The sequence below is a fragment of the Chaetodon auriga genome, chromosome 3 (genome assembly GCF_051107435.1).
Source record: "Chaetodon auriga isolate fChaAug3 chromosome 3, fChaAug3.hap1, whole genome shotgun sequence".
Classification (NCBI taxonomy): domain Eukaryota; kingdom Metazoa; phylum Chordata; class Actinopteri; order Chaetodontiformes; family Chaetodontidae; genus Chaetodon; species Chaetodon auriga.
Window position 1 is genome coordinate 24,838,810 of NC_135076.1, and position 27,432 is coordinate 24,866,241.

Sequence of the window (27,432 nt, forward strand, 5' to 3'; positions counted from 1 at the left end):
CATCTATAATTTGAAAATCAACTTTTTTTCCCCGACGTTTTTTTTCTCAAATGTTTACATTCTGTACGTGACGTCACGATTTTCAGCCAATGCGGTGTCACTTCCTGAATTAGTTTTTTTTTTTTTTTTAAATCAGTTGTGGTTGTGATTGGACGATTAAAGATCTAAGCTTAAAGATCAAAGGAGTTGAATGATGTCACTCCCCAGATTTCTTATATATACATCAAGCAGTATGTTTGTAGTAGTTGTAATCAGTATTTATCAAATTAGAATCGCAGAAATGAGTCCAAACTTAACTTTTAGACATGTTAAAAAGGGAAAGGCAAACAATTTTTCAGATTTACGAAATTCTGCCTGGCAAATCAGGTAATTACCTGATAACAAATTTCCTGGGTCAGGGTGTTTATGGACAAGTGGTTGAGTGCTTACAACCAAGAACGGAGAAGACGATGGCTGTGAAGATTTTGCAGAAACACTTCTCCTCAGTCGCTGAAAAAGAGGTGACTATCTTTCAAGAACTTGAAAAACACCTTGACCAAAACAAGAACAACTTGGTCAGATTAACTGACCATTTCACACATAAGGGACACGTTTGTCTGGCATTTGAAATGCTGGACATCAGTCTTCAAGAACTGGTGAAGACGCCAATGTCTTTGTCTCAGATTAGAGTAATCACACAGCAGATGCTGGTGGCTCTGAACGCTCTCAAGAGCGTAGGTGTGGTACACGGCGACATCAAGCCAGATAATATAATGCTGGTTAATCATAAGTCTCAACCCTTCAAGCTGAAATTGATTGATTTTGGTTTGGCCATGCTGGTTTCCGAAATGAGGCGTGGCTACGTCATCCAATCTCTTGCTTACCGCGCCCCAGAGGTCATTTTGGGCCTCCCATTGAATGAGGCTGTCGATATGTGGAGCCTCGGGTGTCTTTTGGCTTTCATGTACCTCGGCAGGCACCTGTTTGCATTTCGGCAGGAATATGAGGTCATAGGATTCATCGTGCAGATCTGTGGTCAGCCTGGCGATGACCTGCTGGACTCTGGGATTTATACTCACAAATATTTCGTGCGGTGTCCGGACTCCCCGGAAGAGGAGTCATGGAAGCTGATTAAAGGAGCAAAAGCACGACCAGTGGGCCATTTTCAGACATATACCAGTCTCAATGACATACTGAAGACACGCCCAGGAGTGGACAACGCCACAGAGTATGAGGATGCAATGGCCTTTTTAAGCCTCCTCAAACGCGTGCTGCACGTGGATCCTGAAACACGAATCACCCCCGGGGAAGCTTTAGGGCACCGTTTTATCACGATGAAACACTTAAGCCCTGACATGACCAACAACAGCAACAGTTACACAGAAGCAGCCTGTTTGGCTTTTGAGAAGAGCCAGTGTGAGCAGTCATCAGTGGAATTCAAGCACTTTGTAACGTCCAGTGAAGCGGTAAGTTGGCACACACCACTCGGCTTGGATGACTTGCTTGCAGGCGAAGAAGAAATCATCCCGAAGACCTATAGTATACCAGCAGACGTAGACGAAACAGTCGCTGATAGCCCAAGATACGAGAGCACAACAGCTGACCTAACCGCTGCTGGCAATGATGATGGACCACCAGCCACAGCAGGCGTGGATGAAACCGCCGCTGCTGGGACCGATAAGAGTCCACCCGGCACAAATGAGGCACCTTCACCTGCCTCTGTTAATTGTAATTCAGGTAGGAAGAACACTAGCCGTGGTCAAGGAGATAACATCAGAACATTGAGGCAGTGGTTCCAGAGACAGTACTCCAAGGTGAACTGTGTTTGTGCAGAGTAGATGTTACTGACTGAACACACAGCAAAGCGGTGCACAGGTTCGCACACAGCAAGAGGGTTCGGGGTTCAAACCTGCTTTCTGTGTGGAGTTTACATCATCTCATCATGGGTTTACTCTGTGTGTGTGTGTGTGTGTGTGTGTGTGTGTGTGCTTTTCTTAACAGTGAACATATTAAAAGACAAGATTAACACATCTAAATCCCACTTAAACAAAAAAATAAAACAACAAAAACAATGTTCAAACTTTTTTTTTAAGTCCTATTCAGTGAACTGACAATGTGTTTTCCTATTTATAATGTCACTAACAGTAGCCCCTCTGATATTCTGATATTCAGATATCTGATACAGATATTGATGTCATTGTAATGACGATCTTTAAAACAAATAGATAAATGACATAAAATAATAATACCTGGACTCGAAAGCCAGCAATAAATAACTGGTCTCCATCCTGAATCATTTCCACATTTTTCAACCTGTCATAGAAATCGACTTCAATGGGCTTAAAAATAAGATTTACTGAAATAAACAACGTTCAAAAATGAGTATAGCCAGCCTGAAAGTGAGATTTGTAAGCCTTTTTCCTCCTCACTCGTTAATTCTTGCACTCGGTTAATTTCCTTGATTCCTTTAGTATATCACCACTGCAGTTAATGTCACTGCCTGTCAGCAGTTGGAGTTTTATTGAATCTACATTAAATTAGACTTAATGTATATAAAGAAAGTTTTGATCTTAACTGCTTACAATCAGCTTTTCTTCAAACTCATCATTCGGTTTTGGGAAGATTTCAGACAGGTACTTTCTTTTCATTTTATACATTGTCGGGGTGTCTTGATTTCCCAGATCCACGTCAAATCAATTGTTTTTTGTTTTTTTTCCAGCAGCTATTCCATTGTTAGATTATTAAGTCTTGATTTGTGAAGATCAACAGATCACTGAATATATGGGTTGGCATTTAGTGTCCTCTACATTTTCAAACGATTCTTTGAAAAGACAGACTTAGGCCGCATGGTCAGATTTAAATAAATCAAATGTAATAACAACAACTTATTTCAAACGAACGTCTAAACACAAAAACAAAGAGGAGACGATGACTGAAATGGTTGAAAATGAAAATGAAAAGGTTATTTTGACTGGATTTGGAATCGAAATCACGACACCCCTGTGGTATTGATTTCATATTCGAGTAGATCATCCTGTTGAGACAATTCATTCGGGAACGTCAGCTTCAGTGTCCAAGTCGTCGTGTGGCAGCACTGATCCGTATCCTGATGTCTGAGAGAAGTCGGACCTCTGCTTGTTCTCTGCATCTGTGCTGATCTGAAGCGTGGACAGCCAATGCAGAACATTGTTAACGTGCCTGGTTGATCTGTCTGACAAAGAGTCAGCGGGCGAAGCTGCCGGACTGTCTCCCGCCACTGCAAATGAAACAAAGCACAATTTGACAGTGACCTTATGCTCGCTGCTGTTGCAAATGCTCTAAATTACAATGAAAGTTTTATTTACAGTCTGGCATCAAGAAGCTCTTGCTGTTGCGCAGATGATCTGAGGATCTCATTATGTCCTTATCCAGCCTGTCAATTTCCAGGCTGATCTTTGCATCTATGTTTTCCTCCTTCTCCTTTCCATCTTTCTTCCTCTGGCCAATACCCCTGGGTTTGATTTTGGTCATGTCACCAACTAAAAATTGATCATCAAAACAAAAGATTAAGATTCAAACAACATATTTATGTTATGATGTGGAAAGTAATCATCTTCATCACAGCATCATACTCACTCAGTGACTTGGATTTAGTGTTTGCCGCACTTGCAGCTTGCAGCTCCAGGAGCGTTTCCCTGAAGCCCATCATCAGCTCCAGCTCTCTCCTCCTGTACTCCTCCTGGACTCGCTGCTGGAGCACATTTTTGAGCTGCCTCCTCCTGAACTTCTCTTCAATTCTCACTTGGATGTTGGTCATATCAGGGCAGAAGAGCCGACCGTTGTTCCCTGCCACCATTTCCTCTATTTTCTCAAACAGCTCGGTGACCTGACTCATATCGGTTTTCTTCATGTTGTTGATGACATGGTATCTGTTCTCACACATATCCACCAACCAGCGCAGAGCACTATGCTCCCTCTCAATGTGTTCCTCTATGGATTTATCTGCAAGACTGTCTCCGTATGTGAACAAAACCGTCGTGTGTTTCCAGACGCTGGCATCAAAGAGGTTCATGTGCTCCTCCAGGGCGGCCTTTTGAGCTTCTCTGAATGTCAGGTCCAAGGGGACCACCAGCAGAACAGCATGAACCCCCAGAGGGCTCACCGACAGACCCTGAACAATTTCTTTGTCCGTCTCTTCGGTGCAGCGGGAGGACTCCATCCACCAGCCCGGGGTGTCGATCACCGTGATCCACCTGCCAGCAACGCCCCCCTCCTCCACCTGACAGTGCGTATTCTGACTGGTGGTGAACACTTTTCTACGGAGGAGGTTATTACCTGTCGCACTCTTTCCAGATGTCTTCTGACCGAGAAGCACTAGCCTCAGCTCCTGTAGTTTGTTTCTGGAACCTGAGACGAAAACAACTTCATCAATGCAGAATGAAAAAACCACATCACATCCTGTACACACACAATAATGAGCAGTGGGGTGATTTCACACTATTATGTCTTTATGGTTTATAGCAGACATAGTAGAAGACAGTAAACAAAGTCATCTGACATGATAATATTGAACTTAATCTCGTGCATGGGTACACACTTCAAACATCTATGGCTATTGGTGGAAAAAATGCCAAGCATAAATAGTAGCAAATACACGGTTGTAATGAAAATCATCAGGATTGTAGCCAGCATCTGACCTACACAGAATTTTTGAGGCAGATGAATCAGTGCTTGAGCTTTAGAAAGACTAACTGACGTGATGATGCCGCTAGATCAAATGTGACGACCAGAATTATTGCAATTTTTTGGGGGGGCATGAATGTCTGAAGCAAATTTCAATCCATCCAATAGTTGTTATATTTCAGTCTGGACAAAAGCGGTGGACTCACCAGCCCACGGACTGACAGAGGTACATCCATATATATATGACCTGACTTATATATAGACTTAATTACCGTGCTCACTGTCATATTAGTCACTGGGTACTGCCCATCGATCATCTCTGAGACTGTTTACATCTGTCTCTATCATGCATTTCCAAGGTGTCCAGCTGACCACCTGTGTTCAGATTTCATTATTGCCCGAATGGCCCCAGATTTGTTTCTAATGCTACAATTTCATATTGATATTGGCAGGACAAAGTCATTTACGACTTGCAAATGAGCACAGGACAAGCCGAAAAAGGAACCTGCGCTCTAATCAAATGCATCAGTGATCCTTTCCATTTTTTCAAGCGTTGGCATGCTGTCATCAAAACAACCACCATGACCTGCATTGATGAGGTATGCTCCTGTTATGTCCTTGTCGGGGACGCCTCAGGATGGTGTTTACACTACAAAAGATATGTGGTCACATGCGTACCACACTGCTTTGGCAAGTGGTTTGAGCGATGGGATCACAGTGCGTCCTGGTGGTCATTTACAGTTGTATTTAGTGCTGTCCACTGTCAGTCCTAAACAGATCAATTGCCGCCGCAGTGCTTTAGTATTTCTGTCATTTTTGTCCACCCCTGGTACCTATTCACTCCCAAAGAGTGGAAATGGCTCTGACAATGCCAGACTCATTTACTTGTGACTCTAATGCTCAGTGACTGAACCATACCTCTGAGGGATTTCCTTTTGGCCTTGACTTGACTTTGCCTCAGTCTGGCTCCTTCTTCCACTCTTCGTCTTTTCTCTTCAATGGTCAGAAATATCTTCTCATGTGAGACAAAATGCTCCCAACCATTTCCAGCCACGGTCCCAGTGATCTTCTCCAGCAGCTCTGTGATTTGAGTGCCATCATCTGCGTTCTTGTTATCGATGACATGATATCTGTTTCCACATTTTTCGACCAGGGATTGCATGGCCTCTCCCTCGCCTTCGATGTACTGCTCGATGGTGTTTGTTCCCAGCCAGTCTCCCCTGGTGAAAACTACTATAGTGTGTCTCCACACTTCTTCTCCCACAAGCTCCATGTGTGTTGTCACTGCATTTAAGTGTTTGGCATTGAAGGATGCATCTGCATCTATCACCAGCAGGAAGACATGAGGCCCAGGGGGGCACAGAAAGATGCTGCGCAGCACTTCCTCTTTGATCGCTTCAGGAGTGTCAAACACAGAGAAGCCTTTCCACCAACCTGGTGTGTCAACAAGAGTTATTTCAGTTTTACCCACAAAACCCTGCCAGGCCACCGACTGTGCTGTTCTTTTTCCATCTCCTGGCTCTTTGATTCCAAAGATGGTGTTCACTACCGAGGTTTTCCCAACGCTTCGGCTTCCCAAGAGAATCATCTGGAGTTTTGGGATGGTTCTCGTCTCTTCTGTTCAACAAAACAAAGCTTGATTAGTCAAGGAGTTTACAGAATTGTACACAAGTCATTGAACTTACCAAACTACTTAAGAGCTTGACAAATGGTTAGAAAGCAGCTAACAAATATTAGATTTAACTGGGCAATGAAACGATGTATTAATGAAAGAAATATCATCTCACATCACCAATACATATTAAAATAAATAGATAAAATGCTTTACATTTTGTTTTAACGATCGTTCTGAAGTGTTCACATCAAACATGAAGCATGATGCGGCTGTATTCAAAGTCAGTGCAAAGTCCTGTCTTTGCATGAATGGACGGTGAGCAACACTGATGACGCAGGACGAACACATTCCCACCTATTCCTTTAAAGCTGTAAACTATGATACAATAATATGTAATACGTGTAGTGTTTGGGCACAACTGCAGTCATGTTCACCTGAAATGAGTGTTTTCATTTGCTGTCTTTGTTCCTCCGCCCTCCTCCGCCTCTTCTCTGCCCTTTCAGCCACTCCCTGTTGCTTCTCTTTAATGATGTTGAACGTCTGCTCATCTACCTCGTAGTAACTGCCATTGTTGTGCCACACCATCTCATCTATCTTCTCCAGCAGCTGTGTCACCTGAGTTGAGTTACTCCTCTTGTTATTGAACACATGGTACCTATTCCTGCATCTTTCTATTAACCACTTGAGCGCATCTCCCTCACTCTCAATGTGCTGCTCTATTGTTTTCCCCCCGAGGAAGTCCCCACAGGTGAACAGCACCATGGTGTATCTCCAAACCCGCTCCCCCAGGAGCTTCATGTGCTCCTCCACGGTCCTCCTCTGCTCCACAGAGAAAGCGCAGTCTATGGGAATGACGAGGAGGAACGCATTTGGTCCAGGTGGACACTTGGATGCGTTGAGTTTAAATCTTTGCTTGTCCCGCTCTGGGATCTCGGCGAGGGAGAGGGAGCCGCTCCATCCTGGAGCATCGACCACGATCAGCTTCCTGCCTTCGACCTCTTCGTGTCTCACTTCAGTCTGAATGGTTCTCGTTCGGCCACATTCAAACCTATCGTTTCCCAGGATGGTGTTGCCACAGGAGCTCTTTCCAGCCCACCTCCCACCAATCAGGATGACCCTGACCTCAGACAGGATGATGCTGTTTATGTCCTCTGGAAAAAAAAAAAAAGGAAAACATGATCTCAGTCACTTTTTGGGCCAGATGTGAAGAAACAGAGAATGGCAGTTTTACCAAAATGTCATGTTTTCAGTAACTTTGTGAAGCAGCGACAGCGGCTTGATGATAATGCATTTTGTTATCAAACTGGAGGAGAAACTTTCATAAAAGGAAGTCAGCAGATTTCCTTCTGCTGAGGAGGAGAACATAGTCAGTTGAGGTTATGAAGGTTATCACACAGGCTGTCTGCTGCTGTCTCTGTGGTGAACTCGTGCTTGTGTTGTTCCTCTGGGGTTTTATGACAGAGTTATTTTCGACTTTCTTAATCCCTTTCATTTGAGAGATGAGGTGGGAAGAATGGCACTAAGGTGAGACGAAACCGAAATCAGTGAGACATTTTTAGAATGACCCTGAACCGAAACAAATCACAGACAAATCATTCTGAGGCAACATCAAACGAAGCTGCACGGAAAGAAGATCAACAAAATCAGCCCCGGATGACTCATCTCCTCCTGTTGTCACTTGTGCTGTACATGCAACCGAAACGGAAAATGCAGTGAGCGACTAGAGAAAATGGAAACACTGCATGACGGAGTGCAGTGCAACACAATAACTAAGTACTTCGTGTCCTAAAATGTTCTTTTTTGGTGGCAAGTTTTATGGTTAGAGACTGCTCTTTGTGGTGGTATTATATTTAACGACATTATAGTAAAGCAAGTTCATAATATTTTGTCCACCTCGTTTGTGTGTGTGTGTGTTCGTGTGTGTAAAATAGCCATCCATCTACACCACAAACTACAGCCTCAGAACTTACTTTCGAGCTGTATTGCACAACAACAATTTGAAATGCTAAATTTAGAACAATCTGATTTTGCTGTGACTCTTCGCGTATGTAGACAAAGCTGCTGGGGCAGAGTTTTCACCTTCAGGAAGTCGACTGTTTTAACAAAGAGGATGGGAATCAATCGTGTTGTGTGTCGTTAGAATCAGGCCTAACTGGTTTTATGGCAGTTGGCCGACAGTTTTTGGTTTTTGTTTACCATAACTAGCTCATGCTACATGAGCATTCATTTAAAACAGTTTTCATCTGTACAACATATCGAGTCCTCATGACTAATAAGGTGCTTACACAGGTTAAATTACACAGCCAGCCATTTATCTTCAGTACAACTGCTTGATAAACTCACCGAGATCGTGCTCCATTTTTACTGGAATTCTCTTTTCTTGGCCAAGTTACTACCAGCTAAACAGCCTGGAGTATTCTGTGGAGGTCAGCGGATGGAGTCAATCCTCAGGTAAAAGTATTGGAACAGGTTTTCAGGCATATTGTACAGCCAGTCCACGCAGCAGTGACTGAATGAAGTGAGAGAACAAAGTCAACTGCAACTATCTGGAAGGCAGTCTCACATGACAGGCGGTCGAACCGGTTTTACCCACAATGCCCAAGAGCTTGTTTAATCACGCCAACTACATTTATCTACATTCATTTAGTAAGGCCTTGTATGATAAGATCCACACTCTGACTGGATCTCTTCAGTGATATTTTTGCAGATGACGGCAGATTTCCTTCAGCTTGTCTCGCTATGCTGAAGGACTGTTGTGTAAATTCTAACCTCTGTCCTAACCACAGCCCTGTCTCCTCCCTGTGCCGGGCATATCTTTGGGAACCCAGAGCAAAGATTTGACTTAAACTGGATTTTCTTACATGATTTTGGCAGACTGACGGTGTCTGCATGCATAATTTAGATAGCACTGGATGAGCTTGTGTTAGTTCTTCGTTGCCTATACTTGCCTCTGCGCATTGACTTCCACTTCTCATTATAAGAGTACCTCCAGTGAAACCTTCATTGATAAAGAAATGTGCTCACTGACACAGCCAAGATTTAAAGCATCATCAGAAATGAGTACAATTCTTTTCATCTCAGATTTGCTGCTCACTTTAACAAAAAGAAAGCGAAAACAAACTCTAATGAGGTCCATTTTCAGCCCTCAAGGCAATAACAGCTAGAAAAGCTGTGAATAAAATGTTTAGTAGCACTGTGGAAAGAATCAAATCAAAACCAAAGATGTGTTGCACGTGTTTATTTTACAATGATGTGCTTTAAATTACAAAAATACAGCTTGTTCAAAGATGAGTCATGCATCGAGTCATGCATCGTGCTGCCCTAATTATCCTGACAGACACGTAATGGAAATTACAGTACAAACCTGTCTTTCAGTCGGATGTCCAGGCTCTGACTTCCTCATTGCCAAAAGGATCCACACAGCTGAGATTGAGGAGTGACCATGAACGGATTATAAGACAAGGAGCCCCGGGCACAGACGTGTAAAACCCACCATCGCTTCTACATGAGAGCAAGACATCCTGACTGAAAGAGACACGACTGCTAACGCCTTGTTTTTCTTTATAGCTGTTTCGCATCTCTTTGTAGTTGTTCTCCATATCGATAAAACGTTTCAATCAAGTATAATCATCAATATCAGACAGCAAGACAAAGCAGACAAAAATATCAAGAGCAGCTACGAGAAGGAACTTGTGGTCAAAAACAAGAGAAGTAATACAACATGTCAGGGTAAATTAGATGTTTTTTCATTTTCTGTACATATACTGTGGAGATGTCACACTGCTCCCAGAAGAGAGGAGCATCTATACTTCATGGAATAAAGTCGGTAAATTTCAATCCTTTGATGAACTGAAGAACTGATTTATAACACTTTAAAACACAAGTACAGCAGGTCAGTTAATGAGCTTTCACCAGTATTTCAAGTGTTCATTAACTTTTCAGAAATGTGGATTTTCAAGTGAAGTCTTCATCTAAAAAAGACTGTAGCTATGTCAGAGACGTGCACGATTATCTGTACATATCTGTTCAGAATCCGTCATTTATTTCTTGTTTTCATGGGAAAATATTACAAAAATTGTCTTTCTGATATTATTGGAAACTTTGTTCAACTGAAACCATTTAAAGATTTGCACTAATTCTTCATTAACATTTTGCATCAGTTCTAAAATCGTTGTGTGAAGAGGTAAAATTTGTACCACCAGCAAACAGAGAGATCGTCAAAACCACAGGCTGGTCATTGACAACCAAAGCAACGGGCCAAGAGTACATCCTCTTTTTGACATGTGACCATCAGTGTCCTGTTTTAAGCAGCACTGACTGAACTACGTTACCTCATAGGTTTCACTCCAGTTAGTATTTTCTGTACACTTCAGGTGAGAGTGATCCTTTAAGTGCCAGGATATAACTGCTTGTCCAACAGATTGGACATCTCCATCCAGGACAGGTCCCACTGCACCTCTGTCACGTCCTGCTTCGTTGCAGGAAGCTCCACCGCCGGCAGATCCTCTTTGGACACTGGCCAACAGCTCCGCATGCAGAAGGTGTGGTACCTTCACGTAAATACCACAATCGGGGCTCAGCAGCTTGTTTGATTTGTGATTCGTGGCAAAAATATTTCTGTCTAATGACTTGTGTAACTGTAGAAGCTGAGAAGCAAAGGTTATATAACATGCTGTGACTTACCTGTGGCGACGAACTAGCCAAACAGTGAGAGGAACGAGGAACATCAGAACAAATCCACAAGACACAATGATCCATTTCCAGGAGTCTGATGAGGAGAACAAATGATATTTGTCTGAATGTGTCAGGATCTGACACAGGTCTAACTTCTCTTTAACAGCTGCAGTGACACTAAGAAACCTTTGTTTGTGGAATAAGGTAACCTGATTCATTGGAGTAATGGATGCTGATGTCATATTACTGAGTGTAATAAACAGCTAAAACCAAAGTTGAACACTACAGTTTGAAAAATGAACTAAAAGCTACTCGTAATTGTCCCTTTAGATTTCACTACTGCTGAATAAATAAGCTTTTTAGACAACTGGAAGGATGTAACAGCTTCAGATGAAAAAACGTCAGGCATATCACAAATATAAGACAATTAAAGTTTAATAAACGGTTGAAAAAACCATTGAAGCATTGTTAAATAATGACTCATGAGTAAGTGGAGCTCTTTGCTTTACTCTGTTATTGTTATCATCAATTATTCCCTCTAATGGATGTAATCACAGTGTGAATTCATTTTACCATTCACGGAGGCTGCTGTCCCGTCTGACGTGAGGTTACCTAAAAGACACAGCAATTGACATCTTTCACTGATCCACTCCGACTGATCTCTCGCCAAGCAGAATGATGAGTATTAGCATCAAATGCGATAAAGCCACACAGCTGACCTCGGCCCGGTCTCACTGACAGCCAGCTCTCCGGACTCTCCACCTTCCTGTCCTGGGACGCACACTTGTAGAGGCCTTCGTCCTCCCGTGTCACATTCTCGAGGGTCATCTTTATCACTCTGTCTGATGATGAGGACGTTAAAGTGACGATTTCTACTCCATTTTTAAAGAAGGACGCTTTACTGTGGTTGCCTGTCCAGTACTGGCAATACAAGACCACTTCATCGCCCTCAAATACAGGGAAGGCTGGAGTCCTCAGGATGATGGCACCATCTGTGGGAAAGAGACAGAAGACAAACGGCCTCATTGCAAGTCCTCACTCATTGTTATGTTTCTTTTAAATACACTCACACACCACATTTAAACCCTCAGTGATACACTGTGGAGCCACATACTGTCTGTTTTTCCTTTATTTTCTGGTTTCTCGCCCAGTTTGTCCACTCTCACACAAGACTCACAGCTTACTGTGATGTTGACTGCGTTGCTGCGGCCCTCGGCGCCCTCACACCAGTACAGTCCACCGCTCCCACTGCCAGCAGTGAACACGCACGTGTCTGACGTGTCTGCGCCAACGGCGCCTCCTAGTGGTGAACACATGTCAGTGTAGAGGATCCTTTTCCTCACTCTACGGCCCGGAGAGAACATCCTGAGCATCCAGCCTGAGGAGTTAGCCCGGGACGTGGGACACTGGACGGTGAAATGCTCCCCTCTGAAGAGCTGTCTGGTGCAGGGAGTCAGAGTCAGGGAGGGAGGAGGCAGCTCTGGTGGAGAAAGACGGACAGACGGAGTAGAAGAAGAAAAAGTCAATCAGACATAAAGCTGTCTCCTACTGTTTAACAAACGGTTCCTTGTTGTTTACCATAAATGCACTCGTGGTTCTGCGTGTCTGGCTGCAGATTAATGTCTCAAATGGAGCCATAATCGATATAACTGCATATCTCGCCAAAATACATTCTTCACATAAGTACCGTATACTATCACAATAACTGTCTGAGGTTCCCAGCAACAGCCGAAAGAAAATCACAGATGCAGCTTTTGTACTAGCACAGATATCAGGGACGACAGCTTGCTTCATACTTTTAAAAGACAGCTAAAAACTTACCTCCTCACACTTAAAATGTAGATTTCAACATGATTTCATGCATTCTGTGTACTCTGTTTTTAACTTTATCTTATTACTGTTATTCAGTGTTTTGGTCCATGATGTTATCCATACTTTTTATTGTATTTTTGGTCTTATCTTTTATCTTGTTTTTACTATTGTTGTAAAGTGGGTCTTGCTCTCCATCTTATTTTACACTGTCTGTTTTCAGTCTGTCTTTTTTTTTTTTTTTTTCATGAACCGCTTGATGCATGCAGTTTTGTAGAGTAAAAAACTTTGAGCTGCCTTTTTGGTGTGAAAGGTCCCACGTAAATAAAGTTTATTATTTTTATTGTTATGCAGCAACGTGCGATGATGAGGAATGAAGAGTGCTGTGACACTCAGTGAGCAGCAGATGGCTGAAGCAGACGTTGTGCACTGTGTACATCAGGTACTGCAGTACACTGCTTGACCTATTTCAAAGAATGCAAATGATGTAATTCTCTTTTCACTTGAGACTCAGCTTAATTTTATTATACTGCACATCTATATTTTTTTTATTATAGTTATTCATCTGTTTTATGGCTCTGGGCATGGCTTCTGTGGGTCGGTCCAGACTGAAATATTTCAACAACTATTGGACGGATTGCCCTGAAATATTGTACAGACATTTGTGGTCCCCCACAGGATGAATCGCTCCCTGAAAATTGGATTCAGATATTAATGTTTCCCTCAAGATGAATTGTAATAACTTTGGTCAGTTTTCCATCTACCGCAATCTTTAGGTCAAATTTTCAGTTTGTTCTTTTCTTCGTGACGAAATACCCAAAAAACTAATGTCATTCCCATCAGCCTCACCTGGACTTTGTGTTTGGTGTTAATTAGCAAACCAACCGTGGAGTGGAGGGGGGGCTTCGAGATCTTTTCCTCCATTTCATCTTCTTTTTCATCTTCTTCTTCTTCTTCTTTGAGGTTTTACGGCAGCATGATGTTGGATGACTGCCACCTTCAGGTTTTATTCCCCATCTTTATCCACTTTAAGGGGAGATGCTACAACACATATGTCAAAACTATTCCACAAAGGGCCGAGTGGCTGAAGGTTTTCTTTCCAACCAAGCAGCAGCACACCAGTCTTGAATCATTTCATTAGCTGATCTCAGTCTTCAGACAGCTGATTGGTCAGACTGCGTGCTCTTGACTGGTTGGAGGAAAAACCTGCAGCCACACAGCCCTTTGTGGAATAGGTTTGACATGCCTGTGCTACAACATCCCCTTCAAGCCGTCTCTCCAGTCCTTAGAAAACGAAACACCCATGTCCTCCCTTGCTCATTGTCCCCACGGTCTAATTTACTTTCAACGCTGTTCTCCGCCCGCCCTATTTTCCATAACTGTGTCATCATTTCTTATCATCCATGTATATGTATGATATAAGAATACGCTCAGCTGTCTCAGCCTCATGACGCTCATTGAAAAAGCCCGTTGGATGTTTTCCTATGATGAATAGCGCACTGTTATGGCTGCTGTGCCCAATTCTCAGCCTGCTTAATATGATTTGCTCTTTCCTCTTATTTCCACTTCTTAATATACCCACTGAATGTAAATGTCTCCCTTTTATTGCATTATCTCAATGCTGTTGTCACTGTTGAGTCAACTGTCTCCACACTCTGTCCTCCTTCCCCTCTAATTCTGATGGTTTAATAATTGTCTTCAACCTTTTTTGACTGCTTCTCGAGACACCTGAATGTGCTGGGACCCACACGAATGTCACATTTTTCCTCTGTCTAACTATTCTTCAGTTAGCACTGTAATGGGATTTCTTGTTATTCGTCTTCTCTGTTTCTCAATCGTGAACCAAATGATTTCATCTTCTCTTTACTCAGTTTGTAAGCATTCACTACCTTAACGTCAAATGATTAACTATGCCATTTGATGAGGTGTATGTATGTGTTAATCTGCTGACCATGACACCATGGATGTACTCATCTACTGATTAAGGGAACATCCTGCAAGATCAAAGCTGCTGATTGATCATTGTCCTGACCCTATTGGATATTGATCCAATAGTTGGCCATCAGATAACGGCATCTCACCTGCTTCCACTTGGCACGCACACACCGGTGAAGTTCTAACTGCTCCTAAACATAATCTTAGAGCCCGAGCTTGCATGGTATCCAGGTGTGCTTACACAGATTTTGCTGCTGATCCATTATGCAATACTTCCATAATCTAATTGGGATCTTACTCAGGCTACATAAATGGGTTTCAGTGATGCAGTCAGCTCCCCATTCCAATCCTCGATGTGGTCGTCTTCCGCTTGTCTTGTTCCCCATTACAACGTCCAGAAGCGTTTACAGACAGCACCATGTTGTCTCCAGTTACTCTGTGGAGTCTCAGGTTTCAAATGACACCACACTTGACCAGTGATCTGCCATATGAAGCCTTCCAACAAGAGAAGCCAATAACAGTCTGAGTTGGAAAGAAGGGCTTTCTTCCTTTCTTCTGTGTGAATCGATTTTGCAGATGACTGACGCATCAACTAGCCAATAAAATTCCGAACACGCCGATATGCCACTTCAGTTGGTTATTTATAACTCTGGTCACCTCGAATCAAGGATTTCAATGATAATAGGGATATAGCACAAGGTTTGAAGTGATAACAATAATAAATTACCTCAATATGAAAATATATCAGTAAGAAGTGGGTACAGATACCTTAAATAAGAATATAGATTATTAACATTATTGCTCCTGTGAATGTTGTAAAATTTGAGGTCAAAGCAATTTAAAAGTAGCTGCAGATATGTGTCGCTGCATGAGAAGTCAGTCCAGGACGACTCAACCTTTCCAGTCTTGTGTGTTGTCGTGTGCATACAGGAGTAACCTGATGCCTCGCTGCAGAGGTTGTAGCTGCTGCTGCTCACCTGACACACTAAGCGTGGCCGGCTGGCTGAGGAGCACCACAGAGGTGGTGTTGCTCCCCCGCCGTTCGGCTTGGCACCAGTAGCTGCCCGCGTCCTCCCTTGTTACTGCAGTGATGGAGTAGCTGTCGCCGGAGACCAGGTGCCTGGGGTCTGGGGTCGGAGCAGGGTGTGGTTTGTGCCTGAACCACCGGTAGCTCCACACAAAACTGGAGTTTGACTCCACTGTGCACTGCAGCAACACACACTCACCGAGGTAGATGTTTGACCCCGGAGGCCACACGGACACGCTGACTCTCAGAGACTCTGCAGGAAGACAGAGACTCCATTATGGTCTGTTGTTTGTCACACTTGTGCCTAATATACTGTAGATGTGTGTGTATGAGCCAGGTGCACTCTCTGTCTGTGTGTGTTCACTGCCTCTGCCAGTACCTTTAGATGTAGCAGCTTGGAGAACAACTGCAGCTACACCTGAAATAAAGAGAAATTACTGTACACAAACACTTCACAACACACACACACACACACACACACACACACACACACACACACACACACACACACACCCTTCCTTATGTTCTCATAGACTACCACAGCTTGTTTCTGCCACACTGGTGACATTTTGCGTACATTATGTTTAGTCTACAGTCTGCTCTGCCAATCAGGAGTAAAATGTATGAACTTGAACACCACAGGCAGCTCAGATGGTTTGCTCCCACATGGCGGAGCTCCACATCGTCAGTTATGGTTCACTGCCGATTTTGCATGATATAACAAAGACAATCTAAAGTAAAATGTCCAAAAAGTTCATCTCCGTGGGCAGATTTAATGCATCTAACGCCAGCAAACTTGTGTCTGTAAGACATGAAAACAGTCTGTAATTCTGCCGAGACGTTGCTAAGAAGACACAAACCATCCCAGTTACACTCTTTATATAACAGACGCACACACAGTCGCAGCGCTGCCACACAGTGTGACAGAGAGGAGAGCTTCCTGTTCCTTAATGAGACTGTTCAGACGGTTATCATCCCCATGGGAACAGAAGGAATGCACACACAGTTGCTGTATTTTCCCATTCGACAACACACGCACATTTACAGTAACATAGTACTACAACTGGAGTGACACAGTTTTGCACATGACACATGGTTGTCAAGGATGGAATAACCAGCACAACTATTTGGCAGCTTTGTCCAAATCATTTCCTTTAGCCGGATTCTGGCTGGTGCACATCATTTTAATTTAGCACTGTCTGAAACTCCCAGCTGCAGGCTAACAGCCCAGTATAATTTATAACTCTGCATACTGTACTGATATACTGATATCTGCCTCAAATGAGAGAGTACAGCTCAGCACTGCTCTGACAGCTGAACACAGACAGTTCTTGAACTCTGTTTTCTTTAATGAAAACATAGATGATTCTTGTAAGTCCTTGTAGTGAAGGCCTGTCTGAATGCAGTCGTCCACGAGTTAAAAAAGAGGCAGGTGTGTGCCAGTCAGTCAGGTTTTATCCGTGATACTCACCCAGCAGTGAGGAGATAAGCATGATGTTCATTCTGTCCAAAGTCCAAAATTAGATGTGCAGCTCCTCTGTGGTAATTACGATTTTAAGATTTCCACCACTTTAAAAATGATGTGCAGCCGAGAAATCCACTGTTGTTTTCTACAGTCTTTTTATTTCCGAAGCTACGACACAGAGAATAATAGTATCTCTTAGGAGGAGTTTCAACTGACTATCACAGCAAACCACAGGCAGAGATGGTCATCTTGGTGGAGACATTTCCTTCCTCTGTCAACTAGTTAACAGGCGGAGCCATCAGACAGCAGAATCCAGGCAGAGAGGTGAAGATCCCAAAGCACAATACAACCAATTTACTCTCAACAAGCACTTTTACAGTTTCCTGCCTGGCTGATATCATCACCATCATCATTTATTATGCATATATATGACCTACCAAACCTGCTGCCTGCAAATGTGTATAGTTCACATAATTTCTCATATTTTCCCAATTAATTTAGTCCCAAATTAAGCTTCTGGTGTATGTATTACCTGCCAATGCTGGATAAATCGTAGCCTGTCCACCACTTTGCTCCACACTAAAACATCTTGACAGCTATTGAATAGTTTGGCATGAAAATTTGTGCAAACATTTGTGGTTTCTAGACGACGGAGCCGACTTATTTTGTGGATTTCCTGATTTTCCATTAGTGCCACAGTGCGGTTCACATTTGTGGTTTTGAGTTGCATTGGATTGTCATAAAATTTGGTTCAGACATTCAGGATGAGTTGTATTACTGTTGGCAAACCACTGACTTTTTATTTAGGGCCACGTAGAGTATTTCATTTTATGACCAAACACTGAACTGAACCTGTGTTTAGTGTTTAGTCTCTGTGACGTCACTCATAGGTTTCTGAAGAGCCACTGTGAAGCTCAGTGACAGTGGCCCAGCCATCGCCATCTTGGCAGAGCCTGATACCCCCAAATTCACGGCTAATCCAACTGTGGGCAGAGGTGAAGCTTGGGTGGAGCTGAGGTGGGTCGAATGAGTTTGAATCCTGTTTATTTCTGTTGTGCTTTTTGTAACAAGAGGGTCTACGGGGTCTGAGTTGCTCTTGGAGCCGGCCTCAAGTGGCCATTCAGGAACTGCAGTTTTGATTGCTCAGCTGGTTGATTTGTCTCTGCAGATTGAGATCTTACTTTGTTAGAGTCAATCAATCATGCACACAGCAGTAGCATCAGTGCCCTATCATCGGCAGAGCAACGGTCACACTGAGCGGGACAGCAGACACCAGAGCCACTGACTCCCAACAATGACCCACATGAGCTTTCCTGCTAAAGTCTCCTTCTTGTCTAACTAACACACATGAACACATGTCTATGCTGCACCTTAGCTTGCTCAGTTTGCAGGCTCTGAAGTTAATAAGCTGCTCAGCTGCAGCACATTAAAAAACATATCTGAAAATGTCACTTTGGTTCAGTTGGATGCTTCTTACTCTTTAATACCGCTAACAACACGCTGTCGACTCATAGCAGGCGGTACAAGTTTCTTTTCTGTTCCCCTGCTGGGGCTCAGCCTGCCAACTGCTGTCAATCAACAGACATCAGCTCACCCCTCCAGACAGACGAGATGAAAAGGAACATTTCTGATATTTTCCCAGTTACTTTTTTTCCTCCATTTAATAACAAAATACTTCACAATACATTTAAAAACACACTAGCATTACTTCTTACTATAGAAAATGATGCCTAAATGTGACTTTAACATGGCTTTACACTCTGATTTCTTTTACTTTTATTGACACAAAATGCATGCCCCAGACAGAATTTATTGCTAATCATAACCTTACTCGGCAGAGTCTGTTAAATCTGATGCAGTATAATAGAATCAGTTTGGGTTTTCACTGCACATCTAACTTTTTAGAGCCCACCTACAGTAAGCTTGAATTTCCAACTTCTGTGTGCTCTGTGCTTTCACAGGTAACTACAGCCGCTTCATTAGCCCTGAGTGATCCCCGCCTTCTCCTCATCATCCCTCCCTCCACCTCTCTGCCCCTCCCTCCACCTCCCGTCGCTTTCACATCCAGCCTCCCAACATCCACAGGGTTTCTTCCAGGAAGCGCGTCGGGCAGTCGGATGCTCTGCTGGAATGCCTGGGAGAGAGACCATCCTTTTTGTCCATTTCTAAGAGAGAGAGAAAGAGAGCGAGGAGAGCCAGCGGGGAGGCGGTGGAGGAGAGGAGGAGGAGGAGGAGGAGGGGTGGCGATAGGAGAGAGGAGCAGACATGGCTTCTAAAGAGATCACTGCCTCTGGTTTCGTAAGTGTGAGCAAGGATATCACAGGTGGGTAAAGACCGCCGCTTGTTATTTTGATCCGTGTGTGTGTGTCTTGTTGCGGGCTATAACCGCCGTCACCCCCGGCGTGTCTGCGCTCATGCTCGGGATGCTTTTCCCCCGCGCGTCTGGCGGAGGCTGCGACCGTAACAGACGCATTGGATGATAGTCATGAGCTACACCTTTACATCTTATCCTGAACCTTTCCGGGGCGCCTTTTTCCTTCTCAGTGCATGCGAATTAGTTAATGTGGAGATGAATTATTCACAGTGCAGGGGAAATATACCTTGCTTGAAATGTGCCCCTCGGGGCGGATCAGGTAATAAAAAAAAACCCCCAGCCTTAGGCCAGAGAGGAAAAGGGGCGTTGTGGAAATAATGGTGTGTAGCCCTCTGTGGGGCTGATAGCGTTTTGTTCCATGCGCGTTTTTACCAACACACACTATTTCAGAGCATGATTCCCCCCTCTCTCTCTCCCCAAACCTGACCCTTTGAGTATTTAATCTTTGTTTTCCTGCAGCCTATCCAGCCAGGGCGCTATAGTGATTTGCGCGCGTGCGTGTGTGCGGGCGCGCGTGCGTGCCAAAGTGAAGAGAGGGGCACTGATAAAGGCAGATGTTCTCCGCGTCTTGCCAACAAAAATGCATGAGCTACACAGACCCAACAGCGCGACAGAATGCACAAATATTTATGCCTTTTTTTCCTCAAACAGCAACTGCTCGCACATGTCAAAGTCACAGCGCAGCCTCCGATGGGGTACCGTGCACGAGCGCCCCGCACGCGCACAAACACAGACACACATGCTCAGGGTATCCGGGACTCTGCTGCTGTGTTAATTACTCCTAATGGCTCTATTAGGCGCACTGTGATGATTAATCCAGTGGAATCCCTGCCTCTCCATTCAGTCACCTGCCGCGGGCCGCACCGCCTCCTCCTGCCCTGCCTGCACTGACTGACAGGTGGAGCGCCGGGGCCACCGTGGCCCTGGTGGCCTGCAGGCCCGCACAAGGTCACCTGAAAGAGACTTCAGCCCAGATCTCTTCTCCAGACTCACTGTTATATCAGTGTTTCCATCTCTGGCTCTCACAACTCTGCGTCCACTGAGGTGATCATCTATCAGCAAACTGGCACCAATTTCTTTTCAGAAAATCCTTCCTGTGTGTTTTGAGGCTTTTAAAGTAAGCCCAGGCTTTCTTTTTAACGTACAAACGCTCAGATACTGCTGCTGTGTACATTTGAAAGTAGCAGAAGATGAATTCCCATCCTTTAATTAAGTAAAAGAAGCAAATAGTAAGATGTAAAAATGCTCCAATACTCATCTAAAAGTAAAAGAACTTAAATAAAAGTACAAAAGCGTTGTAAAGTGTTAAGAAAAGTATCTGTTTTGTTGCACAATGAGCCCTGTCAGCAGTGTTTTAATGCTGTTCCAGGTTGATGTGATGCTACTTTTAACTACTTTACATAGTGTTAGTTTATTCTATAATTCACCATATTTTGTCAACTGATCGTATGTTTAATGCCTGAAGTCTTTTGCAAAGTGACTATTGCTGACACACAAATGCACTGGAGCAAAAACGACAATATTCCTCTCTGAAATTTGGTGGAGGAGAAGTACGAAGTAGCATAAAATAGAAATATCCACATAAAGTACAAGTGTAGTACTTGAGTAAAAAGACTTAACTGCATCCCACCACTGTGAAGTTCGCCTCACGGAGACTTATGGACACGCACGGCTCCATAAAGACCAAACCTTGCTTTACCGTCTGCTGTGACTGTATCAGCGCTCCTGCCAAATCCAACCATTCCGGCTTCAGTATCGATTTGCTCGTAAAGTCAGGATGCTCCGCAGCCACTGAAATGGAATTAAGAGGCTGAATCATGACATTCCTGCCAGCGACTGTATGTTTCTGTGATAGTGTGTCGGTGCCGTGTGTTCCCACCCTGTGAGTAAGACGCGTCCTCTGGCTGGGCGGGCGGGTTACGTGCCGTGTACATGTCAGGGGGTCACAGCTGTGACGGTGATGCTGTTTGACGGGAACAGTTCAGAGTGAATCATAGATACTGATGCTCGCATGTGTCATGTTGATCTTGAGAGGATGAAAATGACACTGGAGCATATTGTGAGCCATTTTGATGATGCCACCAGATAGAGTGGCTCGGTGATAGCGTGGCGCTGAACTCGCTGAGCAGTACAGGAGAAAATTATTGTTAGTCGATCCGTGATTAATCCAGGCAACTTCCCAATAAATGCTGCTCTGTTTTGAAGCACGACATAAAACCCTTCAGCGCTTCACTGTAACATGCAGATGTATCGTTTCACGTTTAAGAGATCTGCAGCTCATTTCTAACGATCAGGATATATCCAGACTCAGAGCTCACTGGATTATTGTATCATCTGAAAATGCCACAACAGGTCTTTTCAAATGACAAACCTGATGTGTCTCTCAGTGATTAGATGAAGACATGAGCACTGGTCTGTCCGCCCAAAGGGTAGCATGGTTTATCTTGATCTGGACTCATTTCATTTGTTTATCTTTAATGACCTTTAAAGACGCTTTATGCCTTTATTAGAGATTTGACTATGCATCCCAACTCCAGAAAAGTTGGGATGCTGTATGAAACATAAATAGAAACAGAATGCAGTCGTCTGTGTTTACCGACAAAGGTTTTCCAAAGTGCTCCTGAGTCCACGTGGTCATCTCCTTCATACAATCATGTGTTCACAAAGTGGTGAACCTCGCTCCATCCTCGCTTGTGAACGACTGAGCCTTTCCAGGATGCCCCTTTCATACCCAATCATGATCCTCTCACCTGTTACCAATCAACCTGTTTCCCTGTGGAATGTTCCAAACAGGTGTTTTTGGAGCGTTCAGTCTTTAGTTGCTCCTGTCCCAACGTGTTTGGTTGGGGTTGGTAGTAAGATGAGAGGAAATGAGGTGATGAGAGAAATGGGGACTAACATGTACAAAAGTCTCCAGGGACATTGCAGAGCCTTAACCCCTGAAACACCCCTGTTTTAGACCATTTACGATGAAATATGTGTGCTGATTAGTGCCAACTATCTTCTGAAGTGATTTTTAAATATGTTTTTACTTTACCTGGTTGGCAATTCTGATTCGATGTGAAAATCCACTTGCAGAGGCAGGAGATTGGTAATCCACCGTAGACATCACATCCCTTTTTGTTTTTGTCTTGCTAATGTTATTGTTGTATGGTAATGCAGTGTAGACTTTTCAAATCAATCTGCACTCACTGCACATGCAACACTAATGTGACTGACAAAAATAAATGCATACATAATTTTCGCTGTGATAAATAACCTGCGCCAAGCTTTCGGTCTCTGCAAGTTGATTTTTTACGCTGCATGGAAATCACTGAAACCAGTGTCTGTCTGGAATGGAACAAACAAACCCAAAAGACTGCAGCAAGCTTTGAAAAATGCTCAGCAGTAATGTGTTTTTTATTAAAAGCTATGAAAAAAGTGCTGTTTAGCAGAGAGAATGAGCGTTTGTGCATATTTTTCTAATATCATTTGCCTGCATGTTGTGGTTCTCGTCCACAGAGAGCATCAAGAAGATTGTTGATAAATCATCTATCAAATTCATTCATGGCATTAAGCTTGACACCAAAAACGGCAAAACAGAGGACAGAATACTGGTAAGTTGCTGCTTTCAGTCTCCTCGCTGAGGGCTGGGCTGTTTTTAATGGGCCTCTGTGCTACAGTAACACCGAGTTGCTGATGTAGAACACCTTAATCCTGCAACCTAAGCAGTCTGACGCATGCATCATGTATGTACGGTGCCTTTGATGTTAACTTCCACTGCAGTGTTAATGGATCTGACAGCAAAGGTGGAGGTTCCCCCTGATTTAACAGTGAAACGTCTTGCTTCTGTGTCCACTTACTAACAGCATTATAACTGCTGCCCCTCTTCTGTGAGTGCTGTTAACGGCTTGGCAGGATGAATATTGGATAGACGGTATCTGTGGGAGCGGCTGTGGACTCCTCTGTGTCTGCGAGCCCCACTGTGGAGGCAGTAGGAGGCTGAGCAGCTCACAGCCTTTGATTCTGGGGTGCTTTCATCAGAGAATATGGGGCAGAGATATCAAATCTCTATTAGCGTGAGTGAAGTTCAGCCAGCTATCCGGATACAATCTGGTGCAATCAGCTCTTATGGACCAGAAATTAGACTGGACCCTGGAAGAACGCCTGTATTTGCACTTGGATGGATTTGTATATGTGCATGAAAGTATACTGCTCGTGCACAGGGGCGACACACACGCAAAGCACAGAGCAGGTTTTATTGATTCAGTGCTCCTGTGAGCACGGCTGCTAAACCATATGTCGGTACAAGCAAGATCTTATACGAGCCCCAGTCCAACTGCAGTGAAGTCAGTGTATTTTTTATGCTGTTTAAAAGACTAGTGACTCCCGTTGCCCCTCCTGAAGTCCCCCGATGAGCCAATGAGCTTTCATCCCCAGCCGAGCAAGCTTCAGCCTGGCAGAGCAGCGCTTCCACTCAACTGATGCTTTAATGATTCGTCGTGCGGTGAGGATGGGTGGTTAGGAGAGTTTCCGCATGTACAGCCTTTGATATTCAGCTACTTTGATATGTCTATCTGCCAGAAACATCTTTCCAATAATCTCTTTCCAATCCCTGTCTCATTTACTGCTTCCTCTTAAAAGCTGAACTGGAAAGCCAGAGTTCTCGCCCCTGCTGGGCGCACATACAAGACAGGAAAATAGTTTGGAGTTGATCAAACACGGCGCTCGCGTTTTCGGGGGAACGCGGAGCTTAAATGCGTGAAGGTTTTGTGTTTTCGCAGAGGTTTGGGTTGAAGCTGCTTTAAGGTCGTGATCGGGGCTTTTGCTCTGTCGCTGCAGGTCACGTGATTTTATCTTGATGGTTTCTTCCTCACCAACAGTGTCAAACATGAGCAGATTATCTGTCCTGTAGCAGCTCTCCTGCATAATTACAGGCAACAATAAGCGTGATCCGTGCGTGTGGTCTCGCTTTGATGTGGAACACTTGGATGAGTCCCTCTCTCTCCTGCTGCATCAGCATGATTTACTCCTGTTTACTCGTTCGCTCTCTCTTAACTACCACCCGTAACCCCGACTCATCACCGTAATGTGATACAATCTGGTCTTTTTAATCAGCTCCCTCAGACACACACGTCCTCCTCTCCGTCTCCCTTTTGCATGCACATTTCAAGTGACTACATCTCAGACACCTCACTTGCTGTGTGGGTGTAAGAGGCTGTCAGTGTGTGGTTCTGACAGGCCTGTGTCAAGCTCCTCTCTGCAAAAAAACACAACAGTGGAGTGGGAGAGCTGTAATTTAATTACTGCTTTTCATTGGGGAGAGACACATGGTTGGAGGGGGGGTGCCTGTGTCCTGAGGGAGTGTTTTAGCAGGGCCATCAGAGAGAACGGAGTAAATGATTGAGAGCGACGGAGCAGAAGAAGAGAAGAAAAAGAGCAGAGGGCAGTACTCAGGGGCTGGTGGAGAGCAGCCAAATGCCAAAGAATCACCACTCTTTGTTTGCCTTGATGATGAGAGACACTGACTTTTTTAGGGTGTGTTTGCAAAGAAAAAAAGGGAAGAATTGCCGCTCTTGAACAAGAATTAGGGGCAGAATCTGATTTACCCAACAGCTGCACGACACAAGCGTTTCCATGCCGAGATTAAGTGGGTACAGGCCCAGAAGTGCTGTGTGTGCTCGGTCAGATGGAGATGCACAAATAAGCTCTCTGTTTGCTTTCAGATTGCTGGTCACGTCCAAATTCCCATCAACTTTGCATTGCACTAAAAATGATCCCACGCACTTTAGACTGCAGACGGCAAATTAGCGGAGGTAGTGTAGCGAAAATGCTAATTTGGCATCCTGACCCAGCATGACCGACATTTCTGGCACTGGAACAGATCCCTTGACTTGAAATGTGGAGAAAAACAGAACTTCTGACTTGAAATGGGCACTTCTTCCCTTTAAGTTCTGATATTAAAACCTTAAAGGCCTATTAATGCTGATTGACTAGAAATTATTGACTGTTGAGCCCGATGCTGCTCTGTATGTCTAAATTAAATACATGAGCCTCTCTCATGCTTGCCCACAGCAGTCGTAATGTAATGCTAATGAAATTATATTTGTGGGAATGTGATTAAAACGTTGCAACATGCCATCATTTCTCAGCCTGTATCACAGTATGTTAATCTATTAATGTTGGACAACGTGTCTCCAACACAGAGGGCTTTTAGCTCGATCAATACATGAATATAGAGAGGACTTCTCATTTCCCTCTCATCATTGCCATGGAAACTCCTGGGACTATTTTCTCCCCTTGGGGATTGCGACTGTGCAGCGAACTTTTCCGTAATCTTGATTCAATTTACTTCGCTCCCTTTTTTTAGGTCCTCACAACATGGCGTCTCTATTTCCTGGCGCCCAAGATTCCCGCTAAGGTACCTCTTACCGCTCTGTGTGTGCAGTTACTAAACAGTATGGAGCTTTTTCTTTCACAATGCCTGCTGAAATCTTTGCTTTGTCGTCTGAATCTGTGACCACAGGTCGAATCCACATTCAACTTCTTGGAGATTCGAGCTTTGAATTCCCAGCCTGAGCACCAGGTGAATTTTCACATTAGTACTGAACGCTGCACGCGCTCCGCTCCATTGTTACGGCTAATCAATTGTCTGTACAGTTGTATAGTGGAATGGTTACATCACTTTAGCCTTCAAGGAATGACAAAATGCATTTAAAGCATTTATCAAAACAGCCACAGTGACAGTCAATGCTCTCTTATTAACTTTGTCTCCTCTGGCAACAAGAAAAAGTGCTTCAGGACTGTAGAGAATTACGAGGTTGGGAGGGGAGGTCAGAAAAGGAGGTTTGTATTTTCTTTTTGCTGAAGGGAGAATAGTTTGGATTGTTTGAAAGAGCACAGGGACGTCTTTTGAGTTTTACTCACCCGATCTTTCTGTAATTCAGTAAAGAATGCACTCACAAATGATGGATTTAGTGTATTATAGCGCAGTATCGTACCACTATACTGCACTATAATGTAGCTGTAATCGCATATAAGGTCTTTGTAAGTGTTTGCTGATGGAGTTAACTAAGCATCCTTGTCTGGACGCTGGTATATAAAGAGACATCAACTGAGAATATAACACAGTTAAGAATATAAAATATGTCTTCATAGGAGAAGTTGTAATTGTTGAAAATACTGGACAGTAACTAACACTTAAATCTTCTTAGTTCTGCTTATAACTACATTATAATGTGTCATAAATATACATACAATCCCACTCGGCATGACCCATCCTACTCTGCGTCTGATTGGCTTTCATTTTCTTTGCAGGTGATTATCAACACTGACAAGTCCAGCTACTCCCTGAGGTTCGAGTCACGCGAGCACCTCAATCATGTGGTCAGCCATATTAATTTCGCTCTGTCTCGAATATTCAACAACTCCATTTTTGCGTAAGTGTGAAAAAAGCAAAATCTGAATGAATCACGTATCTGTGCAGTGGCAGATAATCAGAAAGTTTAAAGAAGAGTGACCTTTATTTGTCCAGTAATCAAAAGATGAATGATGCCTCACAGAATCTGTGTGTCTTTTATCTGTGCAGCCCTTCCATCTGTCATTCAGACAGTGACCTTTCTGAGGGCAGCAGGAAGTACTCACCCAGCTCAGAGACTTCAGTGGAAACCCAGAGGGCCTGTGGTAAGAGAGACATTATCATCAAACATGGGAATTTGCACACATGCGTGCACATGCAGCCACGCACACACACACACACGCACAGATAGGGGCACATGCTCGCAAATTGGCAGACTCAAGAGGAAGTTGGCTCACAGGCTTCACAAATGGTCTCCCAGATGTTCTTTTTAAAGTGCTCTGTCACACAAATAAAAGATTGATAATTTGAACAAATGTTTCTGTGTGCATTTTCC

At 43.8% G+C, this 27,432-nt stretch overlaps 3 protein-coding genes across 4 annotated transcripts in view; 1 reads left to right on the plus strand and 2 right to left on the minus strand.

Moving 5' to 3' along the window:
• Nucleotides 1–2,132: 2,132 nt before the first annotated feature.
• On the minus strand, nt 2,133–8,765 carry LOC143318373 (GTPase IMAP family member 8-like). The gene is made up of 6 exons (XM_076726625.1): nt 8,600–8,765; nt 6,691–7,407; nt 5,560–6,258; nt 3,595–4,365; nt 3,324–3,497; nt 2,133–3,235 (listed from the first exon to the last, which is right to left on the minus strand). The coding sequence occupies exons 1-6, from the start codon at nt 8,613–8,615 to the stop codon at nt 3,027–3,029; spliced, it is 2,586 nt and encodes an 861-aa protein (XP_076582740.1). The 5' UTR covers nt 8,616–8,765; the 3' UTR covers nt 2,133–3,026.
• A 754-nt stretch (nt 8,766–9,519) lies between these two features.
• LOC143318611 (Fc receptor-like protein 5) lies at nt 9,520–17,302 on the minus strand. Its single transcript, XM_076727040.1, has 8 exons — nt 17,173–17,302; nt 16,081–16,119; nt 15,652–15,954; nt 12,108–12,410; nt 11,650–11,922; nt 11,504–11,542; nt 10,940–11,024; nt 9,520–10,806 (listed from the first exon to the last, which is right to left on the minus strand). Exons 1-8 carry the CDS (start codon nt 17,201–17,203, stop codon nt 10,644–10,646), a joined length of 1,236 nt encoding a protein of 411 aa, XP_076583155.1. The 5' UTR covers nt 17,204–17,302; the 3' UTR covers nt 9,520–10,643.
• A 2,010-nt stretch (nt 17,303–19,312) lies between these two features.
• The window catches only part of LOC143318347 (capping protein, Arp2/3 and myosin-I linker protein 3-like), a 29,291-nt gene continuing 21,171 nt past the window's right edge, over nt 19,313–27,432 (plus strand). For both annotated transcript variants that reach the window (XM_076726571.1, XM_076726572.1), the window contains exons 1-6: nt 19,313–19,489; nt 23,042–23,136; nt 25,890–25,940; nt 26,046–26,105; nt 26,837–26,958; nt 27,108–27,202. In XM_076726571.1, coding sequence (XP_076582686.1) covers nt 19,432–19,489; nt 23,042–23,136; nt 25,890–25,940; nt 26,046–26,105; nt 26,837–26,958; nt 27,108–27,202 — 481 coding nt within the window. In that variant the 5' untranslated portion in view covers nt 19,313–19,431. The remainder of the gene's footprint in view (nt 19,490–23,041; nt 23,137–25,889; nt 25,941–26,045; nt 26,106–26,836; nt 26,959–27,107; nt 27,203–27,432) is intronic.

What these genes read in the sequence shown, in the direction of transcription:
- LOC143318373 (XM_076726625.1), bottom strand. An exon ending in CAAAAGGAAATCCCTCAGAG is followed by an intron (nt 4,366 to 5,559) that starts GTATGGTTCAGT and finishes TTTTCGTCTCAG; the next exon opens with GTTCCAGAAACAAACTACAG. An exon ending in GAGCTTCTTGATGCCAGACT is followed by an intron (nt 3,236 to 3,323) that starts GTAAATAAAACT and finishes TTTCATTTGCAG; the next exon opens with TGGCGGGAGACAGTCCGGCA.
- LOC143318611 (XM_076727040.1), bottom strand. Translation starts at nt 17,203, where the DNA reads ATGAACATCATGCTTATCTCCTCACTGCTGG. An exon ending in AGTCAACATCACAGTAAGCT is followed by an intron (nt 11,923 to 12,107) that starts GTGAGTCTTGTG and finishes TCTTTCCCACAG; the next exon opens with ATGGTGCCATCATCCTGAGG. An exon ending in GACAGCAGCCTCCGTGAATG is followed by an intron (nt 11,025 to 11,503) that starts GTAAAATGAATT and finishes TCTCCTCATCAG; the next exon opens with ACTCCTGGAAATGGATCATT.